We start from the raw sequence: 16,572 nt of genomic DNA on the forward strand, positions 1-16,572 counted from the left end.
AGAACAAAATGATCGAGTCCTCCGAAAAGCAAGGAGGCTCACCACTGACTCTGGAGTGCTCAACTGGATCAACGGCGTACTGGATGTTGATCCTGGGTACCTGCGTCTGCATCATAATAAGATGCAGGCCAATTGGCATCAGTACATGGAATGTACGAGCATGCGAGCTGGACCGCTAAACAAATAACTTAAGCTTGAAAAGAGTAAAAAAGAACTCTTACCTTGGCTCTATTCGACTCATGAATAACTGAACTCAATATATAAAGCAATAAGACACATGCAATATATAAAGCTTGTAAAACTATTTAAAACATGACGAAAAAATCATATTTATAATATCATAAAAATACCATGCTTCCTCTCAAAGTCTACTTGTGCAATGCATAAATGAAGTCTCATACCCCCATCCATACTAAGCAGAACCCCTCGAGGAACCATGCAATTTCTACTGTGGGAGTTCTCTAACCGACAACCACCACTATATGTATAAGTAGTGATACAACGTTTTACCTCACGTTGTCCAAGGACCATCTTATACCTTGTCGTGATATAGGACCTTACTTTAACTTTTGCTTAATGGATCCACTAGCTTAACTTTCGTGATCATCTAAAAAGTATGATCCGAGAAATCCCATGTTTGGCTACATGGTTCTTATGGAGAGTTGAGTTAATATGAACTCGTGACCCCAATTCGGTGCTCAAGACTACTCCCAAAAATACTTTAGCTCATTAGTGTTTTGATAATTACTCAAAACTTAGCCCAAAGGCTCTTGAAAACTCTTTCTAAAAAGAAAAAATCAAAACCATATTTTTAACATGATCATTGATGACTCGGGATATTCATACTGCTTAAACATTGATGGTATATCTAGAGACCATACTGTTTAAACATTGATGACATACTCGATTTGTCATACTAATCATGTTTTAGAAACTCTTTCGCAAAAACTCATCTTTTCTCAAAAAGAGATAGTACTCGAACTTCTCAAAACTCTTTTGGAAACCTCAGTTTCCTTTCATCTTAAATGTGAAAACATTTATAATCTTCTTTGGGAAATACTTAGTTCCCTAATTAACTTTTGAGAAATGAACTCAACTCTTGACTCTTGACTCTTCTCGAAATTCTTGACTTAACTGAAAACTCTTGACTTGACTTGAAACTCGATACTCTTTACTTGACTTGAAACCTGAGACTCTTTACTTAGCTTGAAACTCTATGCTCTACTTGGAACTCTATATTTATCTTGGAACTCTATACTTAACTTGGAACTTGAGCCTTAGAATGAAGTTAAAACGTTCAATGAAGACTCTTGAAAACTTTAAAAGACTTGCTTTGACTTACATCTTAACTTCTAAGCTTGACTCTAACTTCACTTGACTTGGAAACTAACTTTCCTTGAATTGGAATTATGAATTCAAGGTGTTTGATCACATGTTATGGAGGGATTCTTGATGTTTAGACGTACTTTGGAGTGTCGGAAACAACTATGAAACATAGGTATAATACCTAGGAACATGCATGAAAAAGTGTGAAAAGAATGGGGGGAACTTGGCGTCCTTGGCGCTCTGCAAGGCGCGGAGCGCCAGCCCTTGAAGCTCAGAAGGGGCCTGCTGGCGCTCTGACAGACGTGCCACGCTAGGGGTAAAACCTCAGAATCCCTGTTGGGGCGCACTGGCTGGCGCAACGCCCCAGCCTTTTCCCCCAAAAATCCGACTCTTCTCCTTCATTTTTCCAACTCTAGACTTCCTTAACTTCAATGGATCCAACCCCAAACACTTAGAATCATAAACCCCTCAACATACACTAGATTTCAACTCATAAACACAACCGGAAACATGTCCCAAATCAACAAGAACTTCAACAACACAATTAACAACATCAACAACAACCAACAACTTCAACAACACAACCAATCTTTTCTCAATAATAAAAATGAGTTTGGTGTGTGAGGGAAAGAACCAACCAACACTATGAACTCACATACCTTAATAGGGATCACCCCCGACGAAATCCACGATGATCTGCTTGCTTGATCTTCCCTTTCTCCTCTTCTTCGCCTCTTCTTTCTCTCTTATCTCCCAAGCCCTAACTCTCACTCTTACTCTCACTCTTTAAAATGGGACAAAAATGATCCAAAAATCAGTCTAACACCTCAATATAACCCAAAGAAATGATTAAAGAAAAGACCAAAATACCCTTAAAATTTTCGGACGGACTTCACTTCCTTGCCAACTTTCAAAGGGCATAACTCACTCATACGAACTCGAAATCAAGCAAACTCGGCGGCGTTGGAAAGATCATTCCACAAGCTTCGCAATAATAACTGGAACTACACCTAAATCATCTTGAGCTAGGAGTTATGACTGTTCAAAGTTAGTCAAAAACTCACTTTTTCCCATACTTAGTCAATTTTCCAGATCTTTAAAATTCTTTCAAAAAATGAAAATTTCCAATTCTAAGCCTTTTCAATTATTTCACATTGCCGGATGTCACATCAGAAAAGTGAATTAAAGTTGCAATACACAAATACTAACAAGGGAATTAAACTTGTATCTATTGTGAATTAAGCAAGTAATTCAATACACATCATTGCTCGAAATTCATTCGTCTTGAAATTGATCACGTATAGCCGAAAAAGAGAATTAAGCTTGAACTAAGCAAGTAACTAATGACATGCAATCGAATTTAAAACTTCTAATCTTTCAAACTTCAAAAAACTTCAAACTCAACTCTCTGCCCGAACTTGATTCATCTCGAACTTGATCACTGAATACACATCGCTGAAGGTGAGTATAGCCGATAAAGAGAATTAAACTTGAATTAAGCAAGTAACTAATGACATGCAATCGAATTTAAACCTTCTAACCTTTCAAACTTCAAAAAACCTCAAACACAACTCTCTGCCCGAACTTGATTCATCTCGAAATTGATCACTGAATACACATCGTTGAAAGTTAGTATAGCCGAGATAGAGAATTAAGCATGAATTAAACAAGTAACTAAGACATGCAATCAAAATTAAAGCTTCTAACCTTTCAAACTTCAAACTCAACTCTCTGTTTGACTTGATTCGTCTCAAAACTGATCACTGAATACACATCTCTGAAGGTAGTATAACCGTATTTGTGAAGAAAATTGTGAGTAAGAAGTGGCAAGAGAAAATCGCAGCGGGGAGAGAAAATTGGGAGCGAAAGATGGAAAGGATGAAGTGAATTTAATTTAATTCAGCCAAATTGTCATATATGATTAAAAAAAATAATATTGACAAATATAGTAAATATTTTTTTAAAAGTATACGCATAAGTGATTTTTTAATTTTTATTTGTTATATGTGAAAGTTGCTCTAAAAATAAACTATAGTCATTTTTGAAAATTCTGTTCCCAAATTCTTCACCTGGTATTCTCCATTTCCTCATCCCAAAAAGTTTCTCTCTCATATGAGTCAATGGCGACCTGGAAATTTCCTCTTCTCCTTCTTGGGCTCTCTCTCCTCGCCGTCTCTGCCACCGCTCGGCCATGCAAAACCCTTTTCTTCTTCACCTCCGCCTCCTATTACCCCATCCCCGCAGCCCTCTCTTCAAACCCTAATCCTAATTTCAATCTCCAATACCCTTCCTTTTCTCCCCGATTCTTAACTTTCTTCTTCACAATAGCCCCTTTCCCCGACGATGAAAGCAAATTGCAATATAACAAACCCTCCATTTCCCTCCTGCGTAACTCAATTTTCTCTGGGGAAGAAGATCAGCTTGTTGAAAGAGAAGAAGAAGACGTTTCGAAGCGATCGTCTTCGATGATTCCGGTAGAGTTTTACTCGTCTGTCAAGAGCTCAGTTCGTGACCGGACAAAGGATATCATGGGGGTTATGGGAGCTATGCTTTTTGGCGCTGGATGTGGCGCTTTAACAGCTGCAATGATGTACCTGATTTGGTCTCTGTTCTGGCCCACGACCTTGGATTTTGAGGATTCCAGTGATGATCATGCTAGTCCCAAGAAGATGGGGTATGTGGTTCTTCCTACTAAGGTTGTGGATGATGATCTGAAGAAGCCGGCTAAGGATGTGGTTTGAGGGAAACAGTTGATCCTTCTCTTTATCTTTAAATACATTTGAATGCATATTATATTAATCAAATGCATTTAAATGTGATGTGATTACATTCGTGTTTATATTACTTTTGATGATTTAAGGGGAAGTTGTAAATTACCATAATCAAGTAGGTGTCACCTCCATTACATACTAAAGCTTAATATGATGAACCCGATATATTTGATATTGTTTGTTGATTGAATGTGTGGCGACGTGCACCTCCCATTGTGTTTAAGTTTTCCATTACTCATTGATTTTGATGGAAAATGTTACCTTTGTGTTCCATTGAATTGTTTTAATATAAGGCAGATGATGCTTTACACAATATCATTATATTTATGGAAATCTATCAAGTGTTTGTAAGTTATTCCATACATGAAAATTATGATTTTTATCTACGATTGAGGATTGCAGCACGATTCTCTTTACAGTTATGGGTTTTGCATTGAAGAAGCTCCTGAACAGAGGTAAGTGGTTGTTTGATTGGTTGCATTTTATAATAATACAAGGTTTGATTTCTGGTACTTTACTTATAAAAATTCATAGGATATAGCCCTTGAACAGACTAGCTATATATGAACAACTTAGAGATTTCTTCGTGCTTCCAATCTACCTTTGGCTTGATCTTCTAGTCACCGTAAAGGACATGGTTCCTTCACTGCTTATGATGCACTCTTTATAGCAAGTTTTTTTGTAAACCTAGATAGGGATTGATTTCTTGTACATATGAAAACTACCAGTCCTTTGTTGAGACATGTGATGGACCTATCTTCTGCATAATTTTTATGTTTATTTACTCATTTATTAATCATCAAAACGTTCTCCCTAACACATGTAGTTCTCTAGCTCCATAAATTTTATTGAAATGGCTTACCTGGAAAGAAAAACTATTAATAGGTTCCCATGGATAATATGTGTTTTCCTTACCATGCTTAAGTTGTTTTGGCTTAAAAACACTTAAAATAAGTTAATTTAAACATGCTAACTTTAGTAAATAAACAATTCAAGAGTATCCCTAACTGGAAGAATATTATTTAGCTGATTGAGAGTAATATTATTTTAGGGGCAAAGGGTCACTAGTCACTACTATGAGATATAATGTGATGTGATAATTACGCCTTCATCAAATTTTGAGCAAATTATATATCAAAACATCGAGATGATTTCATACCTAAAATTTGGGACTATTTAGAGGAGATTTTGAATTGGTCGGAAATGAATAGTTAATGTATACCTCATATATAGTTTATCTATATTCAGTATTTTGAGTACAACATTATGTATAGTCAGTGTATAACACATGTATATTTGTAAGCTATATTTAGCTTTTTGAGTGTCCATAATGTTTAGTTAATGTATAATTTTTCTATGACTTTTGGCTATCTTTTGAGATTGTTCATTATGGACTTCTTAATTTTTTACTTTTCCGGAGTGTCTGTCAAGGGCAATGATGCATACTCGGGGTGATCATCATCTGTACCTCACATCTCGACATATATCAATAACAATATGATTATAGTTATTGTAAACTAATTACTTTATTTTAAATATTTGAAATCATCTCAATAATAATTTTAGGCTTTCTTTGTGTTTTGCTAAGATTAATTTATATTTCCTCCGTCCCATTTTATGTGGCATCATTTTTTTTTGGTCAGTCCCAAAAAGAATGTCACATTTTCTTATATGGTAAATATTTAAAGGTACAATTCTTCTTTTATCCTTGTTGGTCCCACTTAATTTTAAAATAATACTTAAGTATATTTATGAGGAGAGAGAAAAGCGAGTCTACTTTTTAAAGGGCAATTTGGTAAACATTTTAAAGTCTTCATTTATTTTTTAGACTCCGCGTTCGGTCAAATATTGTCACATAAAATAGGACGGAGGGAGTAGTAATTATCAAAATGAAATTTGTTGTGCTGGTAGAGTCTCATTTTTGCCTATATATAACTTATCATTGGGCCTTGGGACATGCAATTGGACAGAAGTTGCAACTCTTCTTTTTGGGATCCAAATTCCAATGATGCTTGAATAATGAAGGCCTAATTTTTTATTTAGAAAGGGCATGTTGGATGTGTGTACAAGCAAAAGGTGAAATCTTTAGGTTTGTTAAGTTTTTAAAATTGAAACATAGAGAAAAAGAAATCAACTTCAATTATTTTCGTAAACAAACAATTTAAATTATATTTTATTAATAGTCATCATACAGCAACAATAATAGTGAAATAGTTACAAGGAGAATGATATCTCATAGAGAGACAGAGACGTATATGAACATATGGAAGTTCAACAAATTTTCAGAATAAGAGGAGAATATAGAAAATCAGGCACATTATAAATATATAATATAATTTACTAAGTTATTTTTTTAAAAAGAGCAATATTAAAATAAAAAAAAAACTACTACTTTAATATTGAGATATAATAATTGGAAACAATTACTAATTTTAATCTTGAATTCCTAAAGTGACAATTATAATGAGATATATATTTTTGAGCTAAAGTTATTTTTTATTTGGAATTGAGGAAGTAAAATAATAGATAAAATTTCGTAAATAATATTATCAACGCCCATTTTTGCAAAAAATAAAAGTTTAAAAATAGCAAGATTTTGCTATAATTCAAAATGTAGCAAAATATATGTATCCGTACACATAGAATATCTCATCCTAACTGAAAACTACATTCATATAATATCTAAGAGAAAAGACATAAAGTCACCACTGAAGTTGTCTCGAATTTTTAAAAAAGACACTTTAATTTTGCGAGTGTCCTATTACCCCACGAAACCATCTAAATCCTCAATAAATATACCATTTTGATTAATTTTAACACCACTCATATTGTCACGAAATATGGGCGCGTGAAGGGCTCTTGATATAGCTTCAGACCAATGTAAAATTGCCATGTGGCACTCCCAATTTTACTTATTTTGAAAAAATCCATGTATTAATTTTTTTACCTTTATTAGGAATAATTTTTATTTTTTCAAATCTTTTTTCTCATCTTCCCTACCATCACTAGCTTACCCATATTTCTTGGGGCATATCCATGTCTTCCTTCATTTTTTTTCCTTTTTTTCTTTTTTCTTTTTCGTTTTATGGTCATTGTTTTTTTTTAAAAAAACTAATGTTGTTGTGTTCATTCTTATTTTTTTTATTTTTTTTGAATAACAAATTAGTTTAGTAATTTTTTCCTCCTACAAATCAAGATTGGGATTTTGGAGNTTGATTAATTTTAACACCACTCATATTGTCACGAAATATGGCCGCGTGAAGGGCTCTTGATATAGCTTCAGACCAACGTAAAATTGCCATGTGGCACTCCCAATTTTACTTATTTTGAAAAAATCCCATAAAAATCCATGTATTAATTTTTTTACCTTTATTAGGAATAATTTTTATTTTTTCTCATCTTCCCTACCATCACTAGCTTATCCATATTTCTTGGGGCATATCCATGTCTTCCTTCATTTTTTTTCCTTTTTTTCTTTTTTCTTTTTCGTTTTATGGTCATTGTTTTTTTAAAAAAACTAATGTTGTTGTGTTCATTCTTATTTTTTTTATTTTTTTTGAATAACAAATTAGTTTAGTAATTTTTTCCTCCTACAAATCAAGATTGGGATTTTGGAGCAATGAAACTATGGAAAACTTGATTTGAGAGTAAGGAGTTGGAGAAGGTAGTGATTTAAATTTCAAATTTTGACTTGGTGATATTTTGAGTATTTGGATTTTGATTATTTGACGGTGTTTATTTTCATAAATAAATTAATTGGTAGTAATTTAACAAATAATTGGTAGTGTTATTGTGAAATCAGTCCCGCCACAGCGGGATTGATGATTGTTGCAGCGATGATGAAGGAATGGCTACTTGAAGAACACAAGTTGAGGCGAAGAAGAAAGAGAAAAATAAAGAAGAAGAAAAAAAGCAAAGAAATCAAATAAAAATAATTAAAAATTACTTTTAACATGTGTCAAGTGACTATTAGTGCGTGACTTACAAATATTTTTGTATAAGTGGTATTGGGTGAAAAATGGGGTATACATACTATTTTGAAGTTGTTCAATGGGGTAATAGGACACTCACAAAGTTAAAGTGTCTTTTTGAAAAGTCGAGACAATTTCAATGGTTATTTTATGTCTTTTCTCAATATCTAATTGTAATTGTATATATCATGTAAGTGTGGTCAACTATACGTGTGTGTGTGTTTTCAAAGCAGAAATATATACTTTAAAATTAGATAATTCTAATATGTTAAATAATTTTTCAAAGTACCATTATAAAGAGTAATATGTGGATCGAAATTGCTAGTTCGGATAACTTTTGTAAGAAAAAAGACATGGAAGCCTTTAGAAATGAGGCAATTATTGTATGAGGCACAAAGAAAAGAAGAAGAAGAGACAATGGGAAGTGTAGAAGCAAAAGTGTTCTCTCTATTTTTTGTAGTTGAGACATAAAAATTGAAAGACAATTGAGCAGTTTTGCTGAAGTTGTCAAAAAATCCGACACCCTTGCAATCATCATTCATATTTTCATACCATGTCCAAATTAAACCTTAACTTCACCAAACATTAAAATCATGCCAATCACAAGTCATCTTTTTTTTTTTGTTTTTGAGACATTATCAATTACAACAACCTCATTGAGTGTCATCACATTTCTAGATAATGATGATGTTTATAAATAAGGCAATATTACTCCACTACATTATCAATATATTATGTGTATTCTCTTATATTTTTTATTACATAAGAAAGAGTTGAGGCTGAAGTGGACAAGTTTCTATTAACGTGTCTATTTGAGTATACTTTTGGAAAGAGTTATCAAAAAATATTTGTTGTTATATTTTAATTTAATTAGTGTATAATAAAATAATGGCACTCACCCCTTAAATTTTTTTCAATATTAATAATATTGCTCAGATATTTATTTATATTTAATGAGATGATTTCAAATCGTTTAATTAGCATCACTTAAAAAATTATGAATGAATATTGGACTCGTATATAATATGATTTTTTCGTAACTAGCACAAAAACAATTGACACCGTTTTCATTTCATTAATTGTGAAAACAAATTCTCAAAATAAAGACTTTATCAATTCATACTAAAAAACATATTGTGTTCATATATGTTGAATGGATAAATCGATCAAAAGTGCGCCATATTTATCAGGAGGCTAATAGGTGAATAAGCATGATTTAAATTAATAGTAATAACTATTGTTATAAATACAATTGTTTATAAAGATAACTTTATCTTGAAAATAAATTATTTTTTACTTTTGCTTTTTGGGAAAGCAAATATTTATGACTTCTAACTTCTTCCAACAATAAAAATTGCTTATGTTACTATTTAAAAATACTTTTAATTATAGCCAAACACTTTAAATCTCCCATAAAGCACCCTTTTGGAGAAGAGAAAATAGACTTGCCAAAAATTTGGCCAAACATTCAATAAATCTTTGTGTTAACAAAGGAAGATGTTAAAGTTATCAGGCGTTTGACCATGCGATATCATATCATGATGTAGAATCGTGAGATGAAATCAGCATTTGAATATACAATTTCATATTCTCCAAAAATCATGATATGGGAATTACATATCATGATTTGGATTATTAAATACAAAAATTGACCCACAAATTTATATTTTGTTAAAACAACCCCACATTTATATCTACTAACCATATATTTCATACGTAAATAAAGTTTAGAATTACACCATTACTTTTTAAAATTTATTATTCTCACCAATATAAAATTTATTATTACTTTAAATTTGATGAATATAAATGATAAAGTAGAAATTGATTTGGTGAATATAAATAAGAACAGAGTGAGTAATACTTTTTTTTTATTTTACATAATAAAAAAACGTCTCTTTCGGCTACATATGAAAATGTTTAAAGTAATTTAATATGAAAAAGACAAAATTGGTGATGTATGTTTGATAATCACTACTTCAAATATGTTTGATTTTTAGCATGAAATTAATGCACTAAAAGTGTGTAATTGCACACGAAACAAGGCATGAATCATTATGATATTGACACACAAGTGAAAATTGACATAGTTTGTGTAGTGCTGCATAATTATTTGCGAGAATACCAAAGGAGTGATAAAATATTTATGGTCTATGAGCATGAAAATATAGTTGCGGATGATATTGACCAACAAATGGCTCAAAGTAACAATGTTGGTTCATCTTCTCGGTCATATGACCAAGAAATGCAAGTTCAACGTGAGGAGATTATCCGTACTATGTGAGAAAATTATACTAAAGACTAGTACACTACATTTTATGTTCAATTTTTTTATTGAATTAAAGTTTGATCAATTAGCTAAATCTATATGGAAAAAAACTGTTAAACGATAAATTATCGATTATGTCAATAAAATTCTCAATAATTTAAAACATATGTTAAAAGCGTGGAATGCCTTCAAAAATATGTTACGTACAGAAAATAAATGCAGTTGTCTTAGATGTCATTTCTTAGGTGTAACATATCCACTATTGTGTAGAAGAAGAAAAACATTGTATTTATTCTAAACTTATTAGCTATTTGAAAAACACGTTATACATTGTTCATTTTTTCAAATTTGAAAAACAACTTCAAGTCGAAATTGAATTTAAGGCTAAAATATAATATTCTAATAAATAAGAGAATATTTATTTTTTATCATAAAAAGAGTCCTACATTGTGAATTCGGCATAATGCATAAACGTAGTCTTAACTCGACTACAACTGATAATTATGTCCTCAAACTTTGATGTGCATAAGTAGACACTTAATTTTGTATAAAGTTGAACAAGTAAACTCACACGTCCTATGTGGTAAAATAGTCGTAGAGCGCTACGTAGGATGCAAATTGCCATGTATGATATCATGTAGGACACCACGTAAGATGCGTATATCTACTTGATCAACTTTATATAAATTTAAATATCTACATATATACACCTAAAAGTGAAACACATAATTATCAGCTAAAGTCAAATTAACGAAAAATTTGTGTATTAATGCTTTTGAATTCTCTCTCTCAAACTCATATCAACATCATGAAGCTAGGCCAGGGTACACCCTGACACATTCATATACACATCAAGAGTGCACATGTACGTACCTTGAATGTTAGACAAGTATAGAAAGTATTTGAGGAAAGACATAAAAACACGATTAAAATTGTCTCGTATTTATATAAAGACACATTAATTTTTAAAATGTTCTATCACCCCATAAAACTATTTAATATCTTTGTAAATTGGCCATTTTGATCCATTCCCTCGTCTGAGTTGTTACCACACACATGAAGCGCGACATACAGTGTTTTCACTGCCATGGACTAGTTTAAAAGTGTCACGTGCCATTTTCTTTCTTTATTATTAATTATTTAATTAATTTATGTCATCTTCCCCAAATTTAAATCCAAAATAGCAATTGGTAGCCCTAATTTTTCAATTTCATCGTTTTTTCCATAGCAAGATCAACATATTTTTGGCACTCCTAATTTGACTTATTTTGAAAAACACCCATAAAAATCCATGTATTGATTTTTTTACCTTTATTAGGAATAGTTTTTATTTTTTCAAATCTTTTTTCTCATCTTCCGTAACATCACTAGCTTATCCATATTTCTTGGGGCATCCATGTCTTCCTTCATTCTTTTTTCCTTTTTTTCTTTTTCATTTTATGGTCATTTTTTTTTTTTTAAACTAATGTTGTTGTGTTCATTCTTATTTTTTTTTAATAACAAATTAGTTTAGTAATTTTTTCCTCCTACAAATCAAGATTGAGATTTTGGAGCAATGAAACTATGGAAAACTTGATTTGGAAGTAAGAAGTTGGAGAAGGTGGTGATTTAAATTTCAAATTTTGACTTGATGATATTTTGAGTATTTGAATTTTGATTATTTGACGGTGTTTATTTTCATAAATAAATTAATTGGTGGTAGTTTAACAAATAATTGGTAGTGTTACTGCGAAATCAGTCCCGCCACAGCGGGATTGATGATTGTTGCAGCGATGATGAAGGAAGGGCTACTTGAAGAACACAAGTTGAGGCGAAGAAGAAAGAGAAAAAGAAAAAGAAAAGCAAAGAAATCAAATAAAAATAATTAAAAATTACATTTAACACGTGTCAAGTGACTATTAGTGTGTGACTTACAAATATTTTTGTATGTATAAGTGGTATTGGGTGAAAAATGGGGTATACATACTATTTTGAAGTTGTTCAATGGGGTAATAGGATACCCGCAAACTTAAAGTGTCTTTTTGAAAATTCGAAATAATTTCAATGGTTACTTTATGTCTTTTCTCAAAGTATTTTAAATGTTCATGTAAAAATAATTAGAAAAATGACAGATGATTTTACTGAAGTAGAAAAAATGAATGTCATTTTCCTTTCAGTAGACCTTTGGTACCAATTAACCAATACAATATTCTAGCTGCAACAATAACCTAGGTCCAGTAAAATAAGAAGAAACATGACTTTATTGATAAAGATTGCGGGTATAGTTTTGTTGCTCTCTTGATTCTACTCTCCTAAGATTTATTAATGATTCGAGGTCATTAGTGGCATATTTCTCGAACTAGGATGATTTAGATTTGACCTCTATATGAATATTCCATAACTTTTGTGGAATATTTGAGATATTTCTTTTAAGGAAATTTAGTACCATGTATATAGGCATGGACTAAGGTTTAAGGTTGAATAGCCTTCAAAAATTCTAATTAAAACTGAACATACCTTCCTAATTCGAATTGAACACGTCTCACAAAATTTCAATGTCTACATATACATATATATATAGAGAGAGAGAAAGATGAAAAGTTTGCATTTTTGGGTGGAATTTCACTTTCTCCATCACTACTGCTCACCTACTCTCTACCACACATTAATGTTGCATACAACAACAACAATAGGGACTCGTCTAATTACTATTACGACATAAATTTGAAATGAGGTCAATTTAAATGGTATATATTTACGTATTCTGCCTATCATTTTATTCTTCTATGACAATTTCTTTTAAGACGCTTTAATCTTGATGAATTTTTTCATTTACAAAAATATTGTTTTATTTTTTCAAGCAATGTACGTGAGATGTGATTTTTCTTTATTTAAACAATAGGAATATAATTAATTAATTAGGGGTTAGCTAGCTAGATCTTTTTTATCATCCTAAGTAATGTAAGAGAACACCCAATTAATTTATTACATGATAATTAATACCTATAAAGTTAAGTATAAATATAAATTCTAGGCTCAAACTAAAAGTACAGTCATGTCAAGTTTATATATATTGTCATTGTCACAAAGGAATGGTGGCTGTTACTCTACGTGGTACAATTATTGACTTCTAAAATCTATTTTCATTAAAAGTATATATAATAATCTTGGGCATCAAGTTCTATAAATACTGTTACCAACGAATAAGGTTATTCCTTCTTTAATAAAAGTTTTTGAATTTGAGTTGGATATGAAAAAATTTATGGTAGGAAGTGTTTTTTTTCGAATGGTGTTCTATGCAACGCAAATTCAAAATAGTCAAACTCCGATATAGACATTGAATACCATATAAAAAATTGAAAAAAATATTATTTTTTTTTATAAATACTACTTCCAAACTCACGACATCTTATAGAAATAATAGTGTTTGATATTTTTATCCTCGTATATATGTACGTGTTGCACAAATAATTTATTACTCATTTGCCCTTCTATTATTAGACACGAGACAACTCAAAATGGCCTAAAGTTAAACTCAAACGGATGGTTGGAGGCCTTGATTTTTAATTATTTAAATGAAGTTTATTATAGCCAATTCATTTATTTTCCTTGAGTCATATTATTCTAGACTTGTCAAACTTTTACTAATTCTTTTCTCTTATATGAAAAGTAATATTTCTATAAATAATACCAATACTTTTTTCTTTAAAAATAAATATCTATAACTTATTATTGTTTTTTAAAAAATGAGGCTCCTCAAATTAGGTGCCTAAATTTGTTGTCCTCTTTTAGACTCGTAGAGCCGCCATTGACTTAACACAAAGTTCAATAAAAAATAAAGATTTTGAAACTCATAATATCAACTGTTCCAAAACATTTAAATGATTATATTTTGAAATTTATAATTTCAATAACGATTCGATTTTCGTTCCCACTTTTAGAGAATCAACTGTTCCAAAACATTTAAATGATTATATTTTGAAATTTATAATTTCAATTACAATTCGATTTTCATTCTCTCTTTCGGAGAACTCTTTTTAAGGACAGAAGCACATCCAAACATGACATAATGTTCGTGCATAAAATATTTTATATGAGAAATATAAAATTAAATCTTTTTGTGACAAATTTAAAATAAAATAATACTAAACAAAGTGTAATGAACGGAATATATAGTTTAAATACTCTCTGAGAATTGAGAGGCAGAAATTATAAATTAAATATAAATGATATCTGCATATGAAAGCTTATGCATAACTATATATGTATGTAATTATACTAGTAAAATTCCTAGTCAAATAAGCATGGCACACCATACCATAAAAGAACTATAATCGACAACTTACTATACACCAACATGGGTATGGTGCACTAGTGAAAGTGCCCACCCTTAATCAGAGAACTCGAGTTTGAGTTCTAGGTATGGAGAAAATTATGTTGGGAGCGTCATCTCAAAATGAGCCCTGCAATGCACGATTCGAATTTAGTCAGAGCTCTAATATAGACTCCGAACACCGAATGAAAAAAAAAAAAACTTACTATACTCTATATAAAATTGATTCGAATATTCTGGACTAAATTTAAAAAAGAACTCGTATTGCCTTCTTGCCTAAAATACATAAAAGTACTTCGATTATTAATTATAACAAACTTTACATTATTAACTTAAAATGATTTTGTTAGGTAAAAAGAGGTTAGGCTACAATTATAAGATTCTAATTTAGTGTTACTGTTTCAGGTTTGCCTACTTAATAAATCTAGTACTAAAAGAGTCACTATCCATTTTTTAAAATTACTTTAGCGACGTTTAATTATGTAGTTTTTGGGGAAAAGACAAATCAAAAAAAAGTAAAAGCATGAAAACACTCATTAATTCTTCTTTTTTCTTGAAGATTTGTCCAACAAAAGTGTTGTTTTATTATTGAAAAAATTCCAACCGACAAAAAGAGAACTCCTTTATACATGTTGATTCCTAAGACGAGAAGTAGTTCTTTTTATGTTTGATATTTTTGACGAATTTATTCACATTATCAATTTTAGATCTTTAATAAAGTAGGAATATTGTGGTAAGTTGATGATCAATATAAATGTAATCAATTTAAGACGGATCTTTATAATATAACTATGGTAAAATAAGTTTAAATTGAAAAAAAAAATGAAGTGTGAAAATTTATATACTAAGCTATCTAGATTTGAAGTGAAGATATGATAGTATTATTGTAGGAATAGTTTTTAACCTTTGTTTCCATTCAATAGAATCTATGTACTTGATGATTGATGACACACAAAAATCTAATGACCAATTATTTGAATGTTAAGAGGACATGCATTTATTTTAGTGGTGTATATGAAAAGGAGTGTCAAACTACCCTTTTTGGGTCATAGGTTGGTCCATAAAATAGAGACAATTTTCTTTAACTTTCTTCTTTATAGATTGCTGTGGGGGAAATTGGAGTTGTATATATATATTTTTTTCTTTAATCATAATCCTTTTTCATCGTCCCCCTTTCATAAGCATGTAGGAAAAAAAGAAAAAGAAATTAGTAGCTACAATATTTTATGTAATATATTTGTTATTTTAATTATCAAAGAAAGAATGAAACTTTTTTTTTTCTTTTTGAAAACTACTTATTAATTTTAGCATGTTAGGACTTTCACCACCACTATATGTTTGATACTTAACATATATTTGGTTAAGCTAAGGGTGTGTTTGGCGCGAAGGAAAATGTTTTTTTGAAAAGCAAGTTAATTTCTAATCTATTTTTCATGTTTGGTTTGTGAGTAGAAAATATTTTATGATTTTTTTTTAATATTTGGTTGGTGAATGAAAAATTTTCCTGAAAATATCTTTTATTTTTGGATTGAAACTAGCAAATCTCTTTAGGAAAATAAATCTGATCCAATAATCAACTCCGATAATTTTTTATTACCATACTTCTTGTTTGATTGAAATTCTGAACAGGCTGTCTCATCAAGTTTATATATAGGCTAACTTTCAGTTCGATTCAATGGAACTGTAATGAACAATAATTTTCTAACTAACAAACCAACCAACTGTTACTTACTTACAACATAATGTGGTCAATATTAAGACTAATTAGTTGATTAGCACTGTAATTAAAATTACTTTTTTTTTTTTTATCTTCACAAGATAAGAATAAAACTGCATATATACTATCCTTCTCCGTCTTCACATGTGAAATTATATTAGAAATTCCTTTGTTGCCATCTAGTTAATAAAGAGATTTAAACAAGT

The 16,572-nt window shown here is 30.6% G+C and overlaps 2 protein-coding genes across 2 annotated transcripts in view; one reads left to right on the plus strand and one right to left on the minus strand.

Annotated features, from left to right (window-relative positions):
- LOC125848151 (2-methylpropanoate--CoA ligase CCL4-like) overlaps positions 1-724 on the minus strand; it is a 57,818-nt gene extending 57,094 nt beyond the window's left edge. The window contains exon 1 of the mRNA XM_049527965.1: positions 721-724. The gene's annotated coding sequence lies outside the window, so the exon portion shown is untranslated. The remainder of the gene's footprint in view (positions 1-720) is intronic.
- A 2,677-nt stretch (positions 725-3,401) lies between these two features.
- On the plus strand, positions 3,402-4,206 carry LOC125848156 (uncharacterized). Its single transcript, XM_049527970.1, has one exon. The coding sequence runs from the start codon at positions 3,447-3,449 to the stop codon at positions 4,065-4,067; it is 621 nt and encodes a 206-aa protein (XP_049383927.1). The 5' UTR covers positions 3,402-3,446; the 3' UTR covers positions 4,068-4,206.
- Positions 4,207-16,572: the final 12,366 nt, after the last annotated feature.

Source organism: Solanum stenotomum, chromosome 12, assembly GCF_019186545.1.
Source record: "Solanum stenotomum isolate F172 chromosome 12, ASM1918654v1, whole genome shotgun sequence".
Taxonomy (NCBI): Eukaryota; Viridiplantae; Streptophyta; class Magnoliopsida; order Solanales; family Solanaceae; genus Solanum; species Solanum stenotomum.

Bases quoted from the DNA above. Each gene is read 5' to 3' on its own strand.
- LOC125848156 (XM_049527970.1), top strand. From the start codon at position 3,447: ATGGCGACCTGGAAATTTCCTCTTCTCCTTCTTGGGCTCTCTCTCCTC.